The sequence below is a fragment of the Buceros rhinoceros genome, unplaced genomic scaffold (genome assembly GCF_000710305.1).
Source record: "Buceros rhinoceros silvestris isolate BGI_N320 unplaced genomic scaffold, ASM71030v1 scaffold21456, whole genome shotgun sequence".
Lineage (NCBI taxonomy): Eukaryota > Metazoa > Chordata > Aves > Bucerotiformes > Bucerotidae > Buceros > Buceros rhinoceros.
Window position 1 is genome coordinate 10,039 of NW_010416097.1, and position 19,838 is coordinate 29,876.

Here is a 19,838-nt window from a genome sequence, read left to right on the forward strand (position 1 = left end):
GCACCCTGTCCCTACCCCCTATTCTGCACCCTTTCAAACAGCAAATGCTGTAACTGCAGTTGCTACAGAATGCACTGAGCGTCCCAGCCCATCAGGCCAGGTCTTTCCGTTATCCGGTCAGCGGAGCAGAAGCAGTAACAGGGGACCAGTCGTACAAAAAGTAAGTTTGATTTTTAATAGGATAAGTAGAACTCTATAAAGCAAATACCTTTCCACAGGAGGCATGCATCTCATTTGAGCAAAAACAGGTATGTCAGCGGAAGGAGAGGTGGGCAGAAAATGTCTTAAGCGGACAGTATCAAAAGTCTGTCTACAGAGATATTTTGTGGTAAAATACCTGGTGAGTTTATACAGCCTGCAAGTATAATATGGGAAACTCTCCTCCTCTGCCTCTCTGCTGGTTTGGTCTGAGCTTAGAATTACTTCATTAGAGAACAGAGGAGGTATGCCTGTACTTTCTTTGCTTTTTTTGCTTATGCTTCCACATGATAGCAAACAGTTCACATAGGAAATACTGCAGAGAGGTTAAGAAATAAAATATTTTAATGAATATTTCCCTTAACCTCTTGTCTTTAAACACGTGACTTCTGTGGAGAGCATTAGAACTTTCAATTGCTTTGTTTAATTTCAGCTGTGAAGTCAAATCATATGATTTATGTGTATGTGTGGCTAATCTTTTAAAACAGCAACAGCAGTTACAGACGCACATAAAAACTAAACGTCCTCCAGTGAAAAACGTTGCCACTCAAAAGGAGACGAGTTCATCAGGTCCTGAGAACAGATCAAAGATTGTTTTGTTGGTTGATGCATCACAGCAAACAGGTAAATTTTTTCTTGTGTTCTGTGTGTACAAAATAACTAGAATTACATGTCAGTCACCATCTTTCCTAAAATTAGGTGGACCTGGTTTAGATGTGGCTTTTAAGTGAAAGCTTTGCAGATCAAAAAGATAATGAAGATGCTGATGGTTGCAGAGACCAACTCGGTCTGTCACATTTTAACATTGCAATGGTATGGTACTCCTGCAGAGACTTTGCCACTGTCAAAACCAGACTCCTCTTGAAGGACTTTATGTCTAGTTCCAACTACTACTACTAATAATAGTTTGTTTAAATTCAGTGCTGCTTTTAATTTTATTAAAATGGAAGTGTTGTCATGTGCAAGACTTTGGCTTTTTCCATTTGTTTTTATGATGTGTGGGTTTTTCATATATTTTAATTTCTGCAAAAGTAATTATTTTTCTTGTTTCTTGCAGACTTTCCTTCAGATATAGCTAATAAGTCACTTTCTGAGAGCACCTCTGCAATGCTTTGGAAATCAAAAGGCAGGCGTAGAAGAACTTCTCACCCTGCTGCAGAGTCCTCTAGTGAACAGGGTGCAAGTGAAGCAGACATTGACAGTGACAGTGGCTATTGTAGTCCTAAGCATGGCAATAACCAGGCTGCGGCTATGACTTCCAGAAATACAGATTCTTGTGCAATGAATGTATGTAAACATGACCGAATAATTTAACTTATTTGTATCCTACAGACTAATAAAAATTACTAAAAACTTTGTATTTTCCTTTTCAGGTTGTAGAACCATCAATAAATACAAGTAAGCATTCTCTTAAAATTTGGCTGAGCCACCCTTCTGTATTTTTGCTTTACATTTTGTAGGAACCACCTCTCAGTCTACTTCCAGTATGCTACTCTTAACTGATCCGATAGGTCTGACTGAAGATAGATCTTTACCGTGATTCCCAGCTCCTCCACCAAGACCCCCATCACTGGTTGAATGAACAAGTGTATAAGTAGATATCTGTAATGATTTTACATCAGATGCCTTTCTTTGAAGGATTAAAAAAGCCAGAGACTCCGGTGGAAGCATTCAGACAAAGCTGTACTTCTGTTGTATTTTATCCTCAAGCTTCCTTACCCTGTTGGACTCAGTTCATACCTGAGTGGTAATAAAGCCAAACAGTTCTCATTCCCTATTCGAGAAGTGCTGCTACTTTTTAGAAGCTTTAGAGAAGTACTGTAACACGAGCAAATACTTTAATCTGGTAGTACTGGGTAACACTAGAGGCTATTATTTATGACTTGACCGAAGTTGGTATGGATGCAAAACTGAGTTTTCCTTTCTCTGACTGCTTCCTGGTGATCGGTTTCTGACAATTTGAATGTCTGTCACCTGACTCTCCCATAAGGGCAATCCCGCTGATGTCTAAAAATAGTTGTCAGAGGAGAATTAGACTTTCTCAGAGAACTTTTTGTGTCAAAATTGTGTTCCTGGCTCTGGTGGCATGTTTATTAGTATGATGCATTCTGTCATACTGATTCATTTTTTCATAGATGGAACTTCTTTTTCAGCTGGTATAAGTTGGACTAATGTAAATTCCCAGGCAACTCAAAAAAAACCTTGGACTGAAAAGACTCAGACTTTTTCTAGAGGTGGAAGACAAGCTGAGCAAAGAAATAGTTCACAGGTATGTTGTTAATGGTTCTACATTTAAGTATTCTGTTTCTTGTCAGATATGAAAATAAGGAACTTGAAATGTATTCTAAAATTAACACACAAAGAACAGTTAATGAAAACAGTGAACGCAAAGTGTAGAAACTCAACCTAAAAGTCCATTTGCACAATTCTATCTTGTACGTTTCTTGAGCTAGGACTGTATCATATGGAAAAAACCTTTCTGTACAGCCTGTTCTGTATATGTATCCACCTAGGAAGAACATTGCCTATATAAAGTTACTTGTGAAGTGAAGACAGTGTGGGTGTGGAAAAGGTTCAGTTTTTGACCCATTCACACTTCAGAAGAAAAAAATGCCCAAACTTTCTAAAGAGAGATTGTGATGTGATGGTGAACTAGAATCCGGTGTCTTGCTCCTGTTGTCTGTGACACCTTTTTTCCAAATTTATATTAGCATATCATATTTTTAGCATTTTTATTTTATTAATAAATGGGTTTAAATTGTTTTATGTTAAAACTCCAAGAATAGAATAGTTTCTGTGAAACTATTCTGTCACTGTCAGAATAGTTTCTGTGAAACTTCCTTCAAGTGAGACAAAATTTCTGTAATTAGTATGTGAGAAGGAGGCCTTTCTTATTTTGATAGTCTGATTTTATTGGGAGATTGGGCAGGGGGCAGAGAGAAGTCTGAAACATCTGCCTTTGCTTTAAACATAGGTTTTGCTTGAATTCAGTTATAGCAGACAAGGACAGCTGAGCTTGAAGTGGGAGCTTTCTCGTACACATTCATGTATGTGCAGGTGTATGTGCGCTAGCTTGCCCTGTTTAGGTTTTTAGATGGAATTGTTAATTTGTCTTGAATCTTTTCATTTGGTGTCCATGGGTTTATTACATGAAGAAGCTCGTTGATGCTCGTACCCAGCATTGTAGTGGTTCTGAATCTTTTCATAACCTGTAGTCAAATCAGAGGCTTTTGGAAGCCATTGTTTGTGATTTATGGTGTTGGGAGACTAGGAAGAACCAGATTTCCTTTCATCCAGTCAGTTTAGACTAAATCTGGCAATATTTTAGATACTTAAAAACAAAGATGGCACAAACAGTTTTAAATGAGGTTTTTCCAGCCAACTTAACTGTTCCTCAAGGCAGAATTGTCCTAGAAACTATTTTCCTTTGAAACTAAATTTGTACCGGGTCTGTAGGAAATGTTCTTGAGAAATACATTAGTGTGAGGGAGCCAGGATTTCAGATTCAACTCATGCTTTGCTTTCAGCCAACCAGGCTTGCACATGGGCTTCCACCAACCTTTTATGTAATAAATAGAAGAATGTTTATGACTGGACTGAGGTCTGTGGTCCTTAGAGAACACTGTGCCTTGTCATGAAACACATGTTGAAAAGGCAGTAATTGCATGCAGAACAATTAAGTAGCGGGAGAAAGTTGTTTTGATCACGGTTACAGGCAGTTTTTCAACATTCATGTTTGAGTTATGTAAAGTCACCAGCAACTCTTGTGGTTTTCTTCATGTTTGGCCAAAAGGATCCTATTTTTTAAATTAGAAATTTAGACATGATTGCATAGAAATACTGTCTTTGGCTTGAGGGGGGCAATATCTGATTATCAATAGAATATGTTTGTGCAGCTTTAAAAAATAAAGCAGAAACAACCCACCCCCCCCAAACCAAACCATTAAAGCACAGCTTATTAAATCTAATTCTGTAAAACTGTGCTTTCCTAGTTGCTAATTAGTAGACATGAGAATGCCTTACATGTATGTGCACACATCCTGAAAAGTGGAAATTGCAAAATGCCAACCAGGTTCATTATTTTCAGTCTGGTTTCAGATGCAGAGACCACAGCACGTCTTCAGAAAGAAGGCAGAATTTGCAGAAACGACATGAAAAACTAACTACAAGCCAGTCAAGCAGAACAGAGCAGAGTCCTGAACCTCTGTATTTTGAGGTAGTGCTCTTTGAAAACTGTTTCCACGTTACAGTGATGCGAGTTGTGTGGAATCAGTCACGTTCTCAACAGGGAGAAGTTGGAAATCATCTGACTCTAGGAGGTGTACTGATGCAGTGCACTAAATTGTTTTATGATGCTTTCCCTGCGCATGTATAAAGGCTTGTATTTGGGTGTTGTGGAAAGTGTAAGAATTTAGAACTATCTGTGATTGACAAATTAGATAAGCAACTTTCAAATAACTTCCTCTGTTCAGATGCAAATAAACTGGAGAACACAGTAATTTTTATCCCCCTTCCACCCCAATTCTAATTGGATTTCTTTAGTATAAAATGTTAATAAATGGTTCTTTTTTTTGAAAAAGATTGTTTGGATACAGAAATGCTTTGGCAATTTTTCATCATTTTCTATTTGTGTCACTTTTAAGGCCTTCTAACTTATGTGGGACTTCAGAATTCAGTTAGCATTTTTAGCTTCAGCCATTGCAGTTGATGCTTTTCACGTGACTTTTGGTTCTGTTCTCTTCATTCTTAATTTGTGTATTGCTTAGGATGAAGATGAATTTCCAGAGCTAAATAGTGACAATGGCAGCAGCAAAAGTAGTAACATCCAGCAAAAGATTTCACCCAAAGTCGTAAGTAAATATTTTGTTTTGAAAAGCGTTTTTAAGTTAAGTTGCCTTGAGACCGCTTAATCTGTGTAATTGTTTATGAATCTCTGCTACAGTACTGAAAGTGGTAATTGTGATGTTCTTGGGGTGTTTGTGTTACCAGTTTTGGATGTGAAAGGCATGCCAATTAAAATAAGTGGTGCAGAGAACCAATCTTAAAAAAAGACTGCTGGTTTTTTGTCTGCTGATGAGATTGTTAATAAGTGAAACTGTAAGGTACATGTCAGAGACACTTGGAATCATAGAATGTCCCAGGTCGGAAGGGACCCGTAAGGATCATTGAGTCCAACTCCCAATTTCTCCATCTATCTCACTGATGGTTGCTCATGAGTTTTGTGCTTTCTGAAGTTCACGTGCTAAATTTTGGGTGGACAGTAGATGCAGCAGAATTTTTGAGATTAAGATCAGTTTTGAAGGTTATCAAGCTTTCTTTGTGTTAGTATGTAAACTACATCCCGGTTACACTTTCCACCTCAAACGGCTTGCATCCAGACTGGTTCGCTGATGAAAAGTTTTCTTAAAATCGTTAAATTTGCAAATATGTAGTAATGGTGGTAATTTTTCAGAGTAAGTGCAGTTTGTGTATATTCTGAAATTAAAATAAACCTTATCTGCTGTAGAAACAGTTGTTTTAAAGATGCTCTTTTTATACCAGATATACCGAAATACATTGTTGCAGAATTGTATGTACAGACTACTTAACCTATTTGGCTGCTTTCTGGAAAAGTAAAGTCCTACGTGAAATCTTCGCAAGGGGGAAAAAATCCAGCTCCCTTCTTTAGCAATTGGACTGCAGAAACCTTCTGAAGGCATACGTGTAGATAAATACAACAGTTTATATTTCAGAAGCGAGATATACATAAATTTCTCATTTTATTAACTTCCTGTGTTATGTAGCTGTACTTAATTGGGATGCCATACTGCTGACCAAGGCAGTGGTTCGCTTGGTTTCTGGGGTGCCATATTTCCTATGGAAATTCTCCTAGAGAGAAAGGTCTTTAATTGTGGCTTTTTGCCTTTTGTTTAAAATTGTAGTTGGATGACTTACCAGAGAATTCTCCAATCAATATAGTCCAAACTCCGATTCCCATTACAACCTCTGTACCAAAGCGTGCAAAAAGTCAGAAGAAGAAGGCCTTGGCAGCAGCACTTGCAACAGCTCAAGAGTATTCGGAGATAAGCATGGAACAGAAAAAACTTCAAGTGTGTAGTGTTCTGTCCTGTCCCCCCGCCCCAGTAGCTGGTAAAGAGGAATATCACTTAGCTGTTGCTCCTCTTTATAATAGCGAGAATCTCTTCATAAATAATGCTTTGCCAGCACTAGTTCTTCGTATTTATCAGCATGTGATGTTTATGTTATAGGAGGCTTTATCAAAAGCAGCTGGGAAGAAGAGCAAGACCCCTGTTCAGTTAGATTTGGGTGACATGTTAGCAGCTCTTGAAAAGCAGCAGCAAGCAATGAAAGCTCGCCAGATCACCAACACTAGGCCTCTCTCGTACACAGGTATTTCTAATCTGCTTGACTATTGATAAATGCATTTTGTCACAAAATAAATGTGATAAATTTAAGCGTTTTAGTTTTTGAATATAAACATGATAAAAATCTGGGAAGGTTTTTTGCAGTTCTCAAAAAATTCTCCTGTGTGCTATCTTCCTCTGTGCCGCAGTATGCAGTGGAGTGTAGAACTGAGGGCAAAGTTATCTTAACAGATCTGCAGTTCAGGATTCATGTCTTGAAGTAATTTAGTGCTGATACTAGTATGTGAAAAGAACTGTATTACTTCAAACCAAACGTCTACAAAAGATACTACAAAATTCTCGTTGAAACATCTACAAAAGGTATTACAGAATTCCGTTGAAAGCAGCTTAGAGAGGACACCCATGACTGTGATACAGAGGGTACTCCTCCAGGATGCTCTGCCCACCTCCACTGACGGTAGTTCAGCCTGAAACCCTGACCCAAGGCTTTCTCAATCCAAATTTGTTTCTTAAACCATCCATAACTTCTGTCACATCCTTTTACTGTCCATAAGGTCCCATAGCAGTGAATTCTAACTTTAATACATGTGTGCAGAGGCTCTTCCTTCTATATTTTTTTGGGGGTGGGTGTCAGGGGGTTTTTTGTACCTCATTCATAATTTTGTTAGCTTTTATGTCTTTTGTAATGCAAAAGATTGAGTTACCGTTCCCTGCACCGCTTCTCTATGAATCTTAGAGATCTGTTATCTCTTTTCCAGTTTGAAGAGTGCTGGTCTATCTAGTTATTCCATTGGGGACACATGTCTTTTCCGATAATCCATATCGCTTTCTCTACCTTCTTGTAGTTCTTCTGTAGTTTCTTCTATTCAAAAACAAGGAAGATCAGATGTGCACAGAATATTAAGTTACAGTTCTTTAACAAATGTATGCAATGGCTTAATTACACTTTTTGTTCTCTATTTCTTTATTAGTGCTTAAATCAGCTTTTTCGAATTCTTGCTGCTGAATACAGAATTTACTCTTTTTTTGTAGTTATTATAACCCATGAATCTCATTCCGGAGCACTAGTATGTAGCCTAGAGTCTGCCGTTATGCACATAGTTACCATTTTCCTTCTTGTGTTCCTTCATTTACCTGCTCTGAGTTCCAGCCGTGTTCAAACATTAATTTGAGTTGGCAAGGTTATATGCACAAAGCTCAGCAAAGAATAGTTGGCATTTCCATTGGAGACAACATTTGTTTTGTTCGTTCTTGCAGAAGATACACTTAACTACATGCTGCACTCTCTCATCTGTTTTGTCTGGTCAGCTAACCAAGACTGACAACTAAAAATCAGTATTTGGATAAATATTTGCAACTTACCATATTATCATCTTACTAATAAAGCTACATCTAGTCATTTGAGAGAGATCCCTTACCAGGATTTAAGTAATTCCTTTCCTGGAATCCATAGCTTCCTAAAACATGAGGCTAAGTTAAAGAAAGCTTAAAACCATCTGGAAGCAACAATATCTGATGACGTAATTTTCCTGTCATTATGAACTACTTTTTTCCAAGGAAGGAAAATGTACTTTGAAAATTCATCAGTGGAAATTCTGAAAACACTGTTGAAATAAAGCTGACATGTCTTTGTGGTGAAACTAATATCTTTTTTCTATTTAGTTGGCAGTGCCGCTCCCTTTCATACCAAAGAATCTGTCAACAGAAAGTCCTTAACAAAGGGACAACCATCTATGGGTTGCCTTAATCCTTTGGATTCAACTGCCCCTAAAGTGAAAAGGGGAAAAGAAAGAGAGATTGCAAAACTGAAACGCCCTACAGCACTTAAAAAGGTAAATATGTCGTCTCAACCCTGGGGAGTCTCGACCCACAACTGTACTTCAAAAATAAAACCTGATGTTTTCTTACTTGAGGACTAGTGATCATGAGCATAGGGTAAGGGAGTCCTGAGCTTCTGCCTCTAGTTCTTGGTACCCTGATGTCCTGTCCTTTGGATCTGTGTGTGAAACAACTTTTATAACCTATAATTAGTTGAAGGTGATACAAATCTGTCTTAGTACAGCTTGCAAGGATTTTTTTAACTATAAGCACTAGAACATATGGGAAAATTGCATAGTTTTCATGTTGAATCCCAGTGTGCAGTGCAATGTAGTATGGTAACCTTAAACCTCCCTGCCCTGTTTTCAGATGGGTGTAGAACTCAAAGTAAAACCACGATTTTAATAGACTAGATGTAGAAATAAGCGATTGTATGTATCTATATGTGTACATGAAGTAGGTATGTACACAGACAGTACAGGATGTATGGAAATCAGAAGGTAAAATACAAAAAAACTAGCCCTAAAAAAAGTGTGAGAGCCTTTCTAAAAAAAAGTGACGGTACCTATACTCACGGCCCGCGTGTCTTGACGAGGTCACTTTATGATACAGGCAGTTAGAATCTGGTAAACCCATATTTGTACAAAGGTTGGCTTTTAAAAAAAAAAAATTGTCTTTTTTTACCTCCCCAGCAATCTTTTTTTTCCTGACTTATCCATGATCGACTTAAGTCAGAGAAATTCACAGCTACCTCTTCAGAAGAGTTTTCTCAACTCCTTGCTGTCGATGCCTTTATGTTGTTATGAAGTTGTTACCATAGTAAGGCCAATATATCCATGGCTACTTACCTTTGCACTTTCCTTTTATAGAACGGAGTTTGTTGTGCTTCACAGAGATGACTAGTGTTCTTGCATGAGGTGTTTTTTTAGAGGGGTGGGGACGGGGAATTGTTAAGGAAAGCCTTAGTTATTGTGAAAGTACCTCAAACAAGTTGCTAAAAGCACTATTTATATAGAAGTATGAGAGTATTGAGTATACGGTCTGTAAAATGCTGGAATGAAATACTGTTTGTGATCAAAGAGGAAATTTAAATTATTTTCTGTCCTGGCATAATAAACAACTTCATTTTGTGTTGAGTCAAAAGGACATTTTTGTTTACAGGTATCTCTAATTTTCAGATGCTGATAGCTGTTGGTTTTGTTCCTAGATTATCTTAAAAGAGAGAGAAGAGAAGAAAGGCCGTTTATCAGCTGACCATAGCCTTTTGGGATCTGATGAGCAGAAAGAGGTTCATATAAGCTTGACTGCTGACCAGTCTCAGGAGCTGGCGTCTCAAGAAGGTTGATTTCCATCTCTCTAGTGCTTCTTCCCTCTCCCTTCAGTTGTACTAACCTGCTTATTTTAATATTTTGTCTCTCTTCATGCAACACAATTGATTGGTGTTATCTTTCAACTTTAAAATTTTGAAATATTAGAAATTGGATCCCTCTTCTAAAATGTCTAGTCAGTCCCTCAGATGTGGAAGGCTCAAGCACTATGGGTTCTAAGTTCAGAATCTCCATCCAGCCTGTTAATTTATCTTGAGTGGATGTTCCCAACACGTCAGTTGATAGCATTTAGTAAAGAACTGTTGAGAGAAGTTGTAGTATTTAGGCAGCTTTTCCCTTCTGTTCTATCCACTTCCCAAACTAAGATTCGGATTTTTTTAATGAATATTCAAATATTGCTTATTTACCCATCCCATGCGTATGTGCTCCTTTTGTTTTCCCTTTCTCAACTACCCCTTCAGGGAAGAATACTGGTTAGTGCTTTTAGAACGCAATTTTGAAAAGGCAAGTGAGTGATACATAAAAAGTGTGATGCTGTTTCTTTTATGTGGAAATGTCTTTGCATTTTATGTTTCAAAATTGTTTTTCAGAAACTGGACTGAGCATGCCTAGTGATACTTCGCTTTCTCCAGCAAGTCAGAATTCTCCGTACTGCATGACCCCAGTGTCGCAGGGTTCACCTGCTAGTTCCGGAATAGGCAGCCCAATGGCATCTTCAGCAATAACCAAAATTCACAGCAAGAGATTCAGAGAGTAAGAATTTTGCATTATTAATATAAATACAAAGTCTTGCTCTTCATTCACCCTCATCTTTTAAGTGGGGATTGCTCTGTGTGTGTGTGTATATACGGACGTACACACGCACACTTTGAACTTCCTTTGGTTTTGCAATAAAGAAGCTAGGTGGAAGTATTCTCAATTTTTTTTTAAAGGAGGGCTGCATACACTTTGGATGGAAACGAAGGAATACTTATGAATGCTGAAAATACTGTGTTGGTCACTCTTACTGCTGTTTTTATAGAAAAGACTAGTTGCTTGTGGCACCTATTGGAATACATCTTTGGTTTTTAATATTATTTTTGAAGTAAGTTATGTTACTGGAAATGTAAATTTTCAGGATGTATTTTTAACTTTAGAATATACAGTCTGATTTCTAAAGACTTTTAGTATCTTTAACTGTTCTGAGGAAGTAAAATTATTGTATTTGGTAAAAGAAAAGACTCGGTGAAATAGTACTGATTATGTGCTATGATGATTTTTTTTTAATTGACAGATATTGTAACCAAGTTCTAAGTAAAGAGATAGATGAGTGTGTGACTCTCTTGTTGCAAGAGCTTGTCAGCTTCCAGGAACGGATTTACCAGAAGGATCCCATGAGAGCTAAAGCAAGGAGAAGACTTGTTATGGGGTTGCGTGAGGTTACTAAGCATATGAAACTAAACAAGATCAAGTGTGTAATCATCTCTCCCAACTGCGAAAAAATCCAGTCAAAAGGTAGGAATGGTAAAAGAAATGGTGCACTTGAAGCTTTCAGTTTTCCTGTGCTGATTAGAAGTGCTGAGTAGTGAGGTTAGAAGCGTTTTTTAGTTACTATGTGTGATGTTAACGCTTCCAGAATCAATTTCGTAACTGCCACTCCACATTCATTCTCTTCTACTCCATTCTAGAAGTAACTCATTCACGAGAGTTGAAAAGCTTAAAGAAAAATAGATACAACACATACAATAGACTTCAGGTTTTCTCCACCTTCAGTACACCTGGACTCCTGAGCTCTGGGTGCTCTTAAGGAGGACTCCAGAAGAGGAATGCACATTGGTTAGTTAGCCAACCGACACACTTTGCCACAGGCAGATATGTGAACAGAGGCTTCCTGAGATACGAGAAGAGCAAAGCTCTGCTCGAGAAAAGAGCTATGAAAAATTCTGGTTTAATTTGTGTGCGCGACCCAGTAGAGAATACAGAGCATCGCCTTGATCATCTATACCCAGTAACTACACTTGAAATGTATAGCTTGTTATCCTGTAGGACATAGTAGCTGTGACTGAGTATTGAAGTTTTACTGACTAATTACAGAAAAAATGGGGTAAGGAGTTGTATCACACTGTGCTATGGCTTCAACTGACCAGATATCTATCTAAAATTGCTTTCTTCAAGGTGGACTGGATGAGGCTCTATATAACGTAATAGCCATGGCACGTGAACAAGAAATTCCTTTTGTCTTTGCTCTTGGTCGTAAAGCTCTTGGCCGTTGTGTGAACAAGCTGGTTCCTGTTAGCGTAGTTGGTATCTTCAACTTCTCAGGTGCTGAGGTGAGTAATTCCATTCACATAAATAGCTGGAGTAAACAATTATGTTCCTTGTAGTTAAGAATTGATTGGGCATGGAGACCACACCTCATACGTGTTTGATAACGGCCCTGACCCGATGTATATAAGGGTGTGTTTTTCTTTGAAATTCAGTATTTAGAGAACCGGGAGACTGTGGTGAAACACTTTGGTCACAACATCTCTAACTTTCAAGTAGACTTAAATGCCTTTTGAAATTCTCTGGAAGCCTTAAGATTGCAAGAAACACAGTATCTAAGTACATGTCCTCAAAGTTGTGTAAATACGGAGTGGTGTGTTTTTGTTTAATACAGAGAAGAGCTAAATTTAGTTGAAGTATTTGATGTTGATAAAGTTAAGGCTTGCTATGTGATATACCTTTAACTAAAAGGAATAGTTGAAAGTGAAATTATTAGTAAGGATTACTGATGATACAAACTGCCTTCATACTTAGGACCTGTTTAATAAGCTGGTGTCGCTGACTGAAGAGGCCCGAAAAGCATACAGAGATATGGTTGCTGCAATGGAACAGGAACAGGCAGAAGAAGCCTTGAAGAATGTCAAGAAGGCACCCCACCACATGGGTCATTCTCGTAACCCCTCTGCAGCAAGTGCTATCTCCTTCTGTAGTGTTATTTCTGAACCCATATCTGAAGTGAATGAGAAAGAATATGGTAAGTGTGTTAAAACTTACTTTTGTAACTAGAAGCTGGAATTTTTCAAATGCTGCTTATGGCAAACTGTAGCTAAAAATACAGTAGTTGTTCATAGCTTAGAGTTCTGCCATTTTGATGGATAAGAGAAAATTAATCAGTTTTCAGGTAGTTTTGTAAGTAATTTTTCCCTCCAAACTGTACAGGGAAAAAAATAATTTCTAATCCTCAGAAGTGTTACAGTTACCTCCCATCACTGGAGGTGGCTTCTGCATTTTTACCGAACCGGTACCACACACAGAACAGATTATATGATTGGGGAAGAACTAACAACAGAGAGCAGGAACTAAATTACTGAGGTCTCTGAAGACAGGACATAGCTTAAATTTTGAAACTTGAGATGGCAGTGAATTATTCTAGTGTGAGCAAAGAGCAAATTTATTTATTCAGTTGATAAAAGGGAGAATGCTTGTTTGAAGCCAAAAGACTTACCTTTTTTTTTAGTCTTACGGTGAATTAAAAAGAACACTGTCTTGGTTTTAGGTAATTCTTTTGTGGTGTCTCAAGCTTACGTCATTTGTTTAAATGTTTTTTGAGAAATCCTGAAAAAGATGACTTAATACCGTGGCAATTCTCTGCTTGTAATTTATACTTGAGGGTAACCTCTTTGACTACATTCACTGTTACATTTGCTGCTTTCACAGTTTACACAGGAAACCGAGCGCACAGACTTTCAACTTTTTGTAATGACTGGTTTATGATACTGTAAAAACTCAGTTATTCACAGCTCTTCCTGTTGTCTCTGCCTTTCCCTTCTTCCCCATTTTTCTAATGGAAGTGTTTCTAGCAGGCCTAGAATTATATAGAAAGAACTAATGTTTGCTACTTCTTTTGAAACTTGTAGAAACAAACTGGAGAAATATGGTGGAAACATCTGATGGGTTAGAAACCTCTGAAAACGAGAGAGAATCCTCATGTAAGACTGCGGTACCAGAGAAAGCTGGTAATGGTCAGATTGAAAAAGCCACTCTTAATAAACAACCACCTCTGGCTACCGCTGGCACTACCTCAGCAACAACCCATGGGAAATCCACAGCAGGTGACAAAGATGAGGTGAAACCAGATGATAATCTGGAATGGGCCTCACAGCAGAGTACAGAAACAGGGTCACTGGATGGCAGCTGCCGAGATCTTTTGAATTCCTCCATGACCAGTACCACCAGTACTCTTGTACCAGGAATGCTAGAGGAGGAGGAGGAAGATGAGGAGGAAGATGAGGAGGATTATGCCCATGAACCAATTTCTGTAGAGGTTCAGCTTAATAGCAGAATTGAATCTTGGGTTTCAGAGACCCAGAGAACTATGGAGACCCTTCAGCTTGGGAAGACCCTTAGTGGTGCTGAAGAAGACAATGCAGAACAAAGTGAAGAGGAAGAAATAGAGACTTCTGAGCAGGTTGATCCAGCCACTGATGGCGAGGAATGGACAAACGATAAGCACGCAAGTAACGCTCAACATAAACCCACCATCTGCAGTTCTTTGAATAAAGAACACACAGATTCCATCTATATGCCATAAAAACAAGCAGGAACTCAGGAACTGTTTAGAAATGATATTAAAACTAACTGTAAAGGTTGCAGCCATTGTTTCATATGCTTCATCTCAACATTTTGCACTGTTAAACATTTGATATATGTATTTAATTCACAACAATATTTTTGTAGCTGTCTGTTACTTGTTTGATTTAAAAACTAGCTTAGCTTTTGATCAGTATCCATTTCCCAGAATAGAAACTGTGTGGAAAACTTGTAAGTATTCACCTGCTCTTTTGTAAAAGCAAACGTCTTGTAACTGACCAGTTTTAAGGAAAAACCTTTTAAGATGTGACTGTTTAGTTCATTTTCAAACAGATAACTTACATTAAGACTGACAAATGACCAAGGCTTTACACGGTGTCATGCCAGGCATGTCAGGTGTATTTGGCTGTGATTTTCTAGTTCTAACGAGAAATAAAAGTAAAATTCTGGTTCTCCTAAAGAAAAGCTAGAAAACCCCATTTCCAGTCTCAGAGATAAATGCTGGAGAAATCTGTGTGATTCTTGCGCTATGATAGATGCAGCTTTTTAGTTGGTCTTGGTGAATGCATCATTAAAAAGCTGCTGATAGTTGAGATGGTTACAATAAGCTATAACAGCTTTGATTCCAGAAAAACTTAAAACCAGAGGGATATAATTAATGTTTTGGGGTCCTTTTACAAGTTGGCAATATTGTGTAAAAATACAGGCAAGGAAGCAAATGCCCCGTGTTCTCCACAGCTGCTGCCTGCCAAACCATGCTGAGTGAACATTAACCATAGTCCTTATCCAGGGCCTTCAGTAAACTGGTAACTTCCTCTTTCTCCTGTCCCTGACCTCAGGAATGCTCTTTTGCATAGTGTAATCTGCGTACGCTGCAAAAAGCAAAAATAATCCTTTAACAGCAAGTGTGAATCATGTGGTGGCTCAGTGTATCTGCATGTTCATCTGCGTGCTTTGATCCTGGCCACCCTCCTGTGGAGTTCAGGATGTATCTTCACAGTTCTGACTCAAAACGTGACCTCTTCTTGTCTCTTCTCAGTTGTAGCAGCTTTAGGAGTTGACCTGTAGAGCAGAAAAGGAAGTAGTTATTCCAGGAAAGGAGGAAGTGCCCTGTCGTGTGAGGAGGTATTTCAGTGGTTCAGAAGCAAAAGAAACAAATATTCCCTCCTCGAAGCATACATGTTGCTAGATAATTGTTCTGTGCTTTGTTCTGAATATTGATGCGAATTCATTTCAGATTGAGGGTAGAATGTGTGTCTAAACCTCGCACGTAAGGAGTCTGTTTTCCATCTTTGTCTTATATTGGCAAGGGATGTACTGAAACTGCCAGCAGCAGGAACTTCACTCCAAGAGTAGCCAAAGAGTAACTCACATGAATAACACTTTTATAGCAAGCGTATGTTTCTTTTATTTCCACTTCGTTTTTCTTGATCACTTTAGTCCAAATGCATAGAAGGCCTGTGGGTAGGCTGGGAACACAAGGGACGGCTTAGCTCGGTGTTCAGTCCACGCTCACTAACATGGGACCAATGCTTACAGTACTAGTGATGCTGGCATTTTAAGTTGCACTGGGAAAATAAGACTCCAGGCTTAGAAATTGTCTCCCCCTGGGTGTTTTGGATGCTAATGAGAACACTTGGAACTGTGTGTATTATGTAAATAATGCTTCGATAGATATAGGCATAGCAAATGCTGTGTAGATAAGCAGTATAGAGAGCTGCTAGGGCAACTGGCTGTTCTGTCACGTTCTCAGTTCCTTAACGTAACCTTCCTAGATGTTAGAACAGGCATTTTAGAGGAAAACAAAGACTAAGGAATGATGCCTCCTGAATGTTAAACCTTTTACTGTACGTATAGCAGATTTCTACTGTCTGTATGTTTTGGAAAAGTTTCTGCTTTAGGAAATGATAAGTGTTTGAACCGCTGGCGAGCAAAACTTGCCCTTGGATGTGTGAGCACAGGTCTTGAAGCTAGCTGAGATCAGTGTGTACACTGAGGGCAAAACTTCACCAGAACATCAAAAAACAAAGGTGTTTGTAATTTGTTCTTTTTCAGTGACAGTGATTCAAATAACTTTTGATCTTGAAGTATTAACATCAAAGGCGCATCTTTTTATATGTCTTCTCTGAACCTGGACTGTCATTTTAAAATTTTCTGACATTTATATCAAAGAAGTCTTGTAATATTCAGCCCACTATTTAACTACGGTTTTGCTACAGGTTTAATAGAGTTCGTGAGGGTGATACAGCACTTCTAATAGCTCTCCATTTGCCAGCAAATAAGGAACTAGCCTCTTTTTTAAAATGTGGCAGATCACCCTTAGGGGAACATACTGAAACCAGGTAAATGAAACTGGTTTTAGTGCTTCCATTTTTGGTAAGCTGGGAATGAGCAATAAGTGTGAGAATGAAACTGCAGTTCCTTTGAGAGTGATCCATTTGCATCTAAGATGAGGGAGGTTCCTTGCCACTTGAAGCACTTGAGGAGAGTATCACACTGTGGTAATTTTGATTCTGTTATCACCAGAAATTAAAAAGAAAGCATACCAATGTTTTACAATGTCATAATTTTTTTAAGTAGTAGCTGAATTTCTATTTCGATGTGTAAGTATGCAGTTTATTATACAGGTTGTTACTGTCCCCAAGAAAAGATGTCTCTGTAGGTATAGGTGTATAGATATTTTTGTTGTGAAAATGATTATTTGGAAAACTAATTACTTTTCTTAAGACATTCTTTATAGAAATGATTTCACCACTTAATTTATCTGGTAAAATAAGAAATAATGTATCTGTGGTAGGGAACTTTAAAACCGATAGAGGTGGCTATGTATACAACCTATTTATATAAATACATTAAGTGTCTGTCAGTAATAAAACATGGATTACAAATATGTAAAAGGGAAAAATTCTGAAGAGCTCTTGTCCTTAGTTGGACCAAGTAGCAATGTCTGAGTAAGGTTAAAGATCCTGCTAACACGCTGAACAGCTTTAGTTCCACTGGCTCAAATCGGTGGCCTGTCTGTCTGCTGAGGTGCTGTGCAGGTAGTTGTAGGATTGGAGCTAAATAGCGACAGAGGGTATTGACCTGTGTTTTAAACATTCGTTCTAGAAGATGTTCAGTAATGCACTTGTCGGTGGTGTTCTGGTAAAGATAAGAGGTGTCTTTCATGCTCATTGGGGTGGGTGGGAGCTTACACAGCGTGGTTCTGTCCAGTTCTTTGTAAGTAAGCTTACATTTTAATAATGTTACTTTAAATACATATGTAAAAAAGTATTATTGTTTGAAAAGCTGCTGTTTGCTGAAACCATCATTATTTCCTGTAAAGTTGTGCCAACTAATGAAACTGTGGAGCTGAGTTCAATGTCAGCCATTGAACAATTAGACAAGACGATTTGTTAACGAAACACAAACCAGCAGAAGCAAGCCATAGAAACAACAGCGTGGGTTTCCTACCCGCCCTGCCACACAAACACGAGAATGTTCAGCCCAAAACTTCCTCGCCGTGAATGGTGACGCTGAAAGTAGAAACCCAGTTGGCACAGCCCACCATCTAAACGTTCATGAATAGTTCATGTATTTTACTTTTACATAGATTCTAATAAGGAAAGCTGTTTAATCTTTAACGTCTTAAAATTTACAGTAATATTTAGGTTAAAACAGTAGAAAAATCATTATGAAATACAATATGAAGGGTTTTGTTCCATTTCCTTTTTGCTGTATGAAGGATAATTGTTCTGTCTACCGTACTTTTGGAGTAATAACAGCTTTTTTGCACTATGTAAATACTAGTGGGGGTTATTCCATAACTAATAAAAATGATTGTAGAAATTTACGGCTTTTTTGCAGTGGTACGTTTGTTCTCAACTACTTTATTCTGAGTTTGTTTGCAGATGCTGCCCTGGCACCACAGGAGATAGACAAGGTTTGTGTTATGCTGTATGTGGCCACAGGGTGGAGAAGCCACCTGGTGGCTCCTTGCCTCTGGCTGGTGGTGCCCTGGGCCCCAGCTCGGGGTGACAGCCAGCACGGGGAGCTGAGCCCCTCCACTTGCCGTGACTGATGGTCACTGGCAGGGAGGCTGACCGGAGAAAAATGGATTAGCTGAGGATTTTTCATATACGCAGTTCAGGTCCTTCTTGTTATGCACTGCCTTGATGACCAGAAAAATACTACATAGAAAAAGCTATTGTTCTTCCATGGGACTGAGCTACGTCCAGAATGTCAAGTTGGAGGTAATATCTTTACGTGAAGAGGCATCTCCAAAAACTAGGATTTCGTGTATGCTGCCAATGAGAATTTCAGTTGACCTGCCTTTGTTATGCTGGTGCACAAAGTCACTTTTGGAAAATAACACCGAGATCTCAGCATGTTGTCCCTGTTCTCCAGTGACTCACTGGTAACTGCTCACGCTTCCGCAGCTCTAGTAACGGTGTCATTAACTGGTTTTGCAACTCCCACGTGTGAGAATATTTGTAGCAATTCAAAAAGGGTACAGCTTCATCCTGTAATTTTGAATTTTCTATTTATGTGCCTTAACTTCATGTTTCAATTCTGCTGTTGCGGTTGTCTTCTGTTGAAAGAGCTTCTGTTACAAACTTTTACTTTGTAGGTGCTATCGCTTGCTGTCAAAATTACTCCTCACATCTGGGTTTTGCCTCTGTCTTCTCAACTTGAGAGTTTTGGAAAGTACAAAAAAGTAGGTGGCACCATATGCCTTGTGCTGTGGAAATGACAAGAAAATTAATTACCACAAAGACGTACAAATTTAATTTTCTCCTCCCTCTCCATTTCTTCACCATTTAAAGAACACTAACCATTTTGTAGTGCCCCTGAGGAAAGTCCCTTGTCTCTTTTGAGAAATTTCGAATGGTGCTTTGCATTGCCTCACTCTCAGACCCACCAAAGGAACAGATTTGCTTCTGCCGTTGCTGCGCTGAAGTTGCTACAAGCAGCAGTAGCATTGCCTGCGCTCCCAGAGCAACCTGAGCTCTTGGTGCCAGGTTTATACTGACAGGGCTGCGAGTTCTTGTGTCCGCACCTCTGTCACGTGCGGAAAACACCCGTCTGGGAAACTGCAGTATTTACGCAACAAAGGTTGCTCTTCATTTTTTTTTCAGGATCACTGTGCGTAAAACTTAGGGATATTTTTAAATAGATTTTTTTTTTTGTCCAACAGTGCATTAAAAAAAAAACCACCACAACAAACCCCGAAGGAGATGATGCAGCTGAGGATTTTACCTTGTGGGGTCTTTTATGAGTTAGCAAACCGTACAAAACGCAGGTGAACCCCAGCTGGAATGCCCTTTTTGGCCCCAGCTTCAGGTCCCTGGTACACTCAGAGCTGTTAAATTAGTTTTCCAGCGATGCTTGGTGAGCTCTCTCGCACGGCGGATGTGTGTGGGCGTCCATCTGGACGCTGTCTACGATGCCCAGCTATCTCTCACGCTGTTGTTTTCCAGGGATAGTACTCCATGAGTAAAGAGAAATTCAGTAATGCTGGTAACAGACCTGCTGTGACCTTCGGGGAAGGGGGAGAGGGGGCATGGGGGAACGGTGTTCCCTGCTGTCACTGTGT

General features: G+C 38.9%; 1 protein-coding gene across 1 annotated transcript in view; it reads left to right on the plus strand.

Moving 5' to 3' along the window:
* SECISBP2L (SECIS binding protein 2-like) overlaps positions 1 to 14,296 on the plus strand; it is a 16,065-nt gene extending 1,769 nt beyond the window's left edge. Inside the window, exons 3-18 of the mRNA XM_010137686.1 lie at positions 9 to 160; positions 687 to 822; positions 1,256 to 1,485; positions 1,572 to 1,596; positions 2,334 to 2,467; positions 4,286 to 4,414; positions 4,965 to 5,048; positions 6,120 to 6,287; positions 6,447 to 6,588; positions 8,226 to 8,395; positions 9,589 to 9,721; positions 10,300 to 10,462; positions 10,983 to 11,203; positions 11,864 to 12,018; positions 12,488 to 12,707; positions 13,591 to 14,296. Of these exons, the coding sequence (XP_010135988.1) occupies positions 9 to 160; positions 687 to 822; positions 1,256 to 1,485; positions 1,572 to 1,596; positions 2,334 to 2,467; positions 4,286 to 4,414; positions 4,965 to 5,048; positions 6,120 to 6,287; positions 6,447 to 6,588; positions 8,226 to 8,395; positions 9,589 to 9,721; positions 10,300 to 10,462; positions 10,983 to 11,203; positions 11,864 to 12,018; positions 12,488 to 12,707; positions 13,591 to 14,264 (2,936 nt within the window). The 3' untranslated portion in view covers positions 14,265 to 14,296. The remainder of the gene's footprint in view (positions 1 to 8; positions 161 to 686; positions 823 to 1,255; positions 1,486 to 1,571; positions 1,597 to 2,333; positions 2,468 to 4,285; positions 4,415 to 4,964; positions 5,049 to 6,119; positions 6,288 to 6,446; positions 6,589 to 8,225; positions 8,396 to 9,588; positions 9,722 to 10,299; positions 10,463 to 10,982; positions 11,204 to 11,863; positions 12,019 to 12,487; positions 12,708 to 13,590) is intronic.
* The last annotated feature ends 5,542 nt before the right edge of the window (positions 14,297 to 19,838 follow it).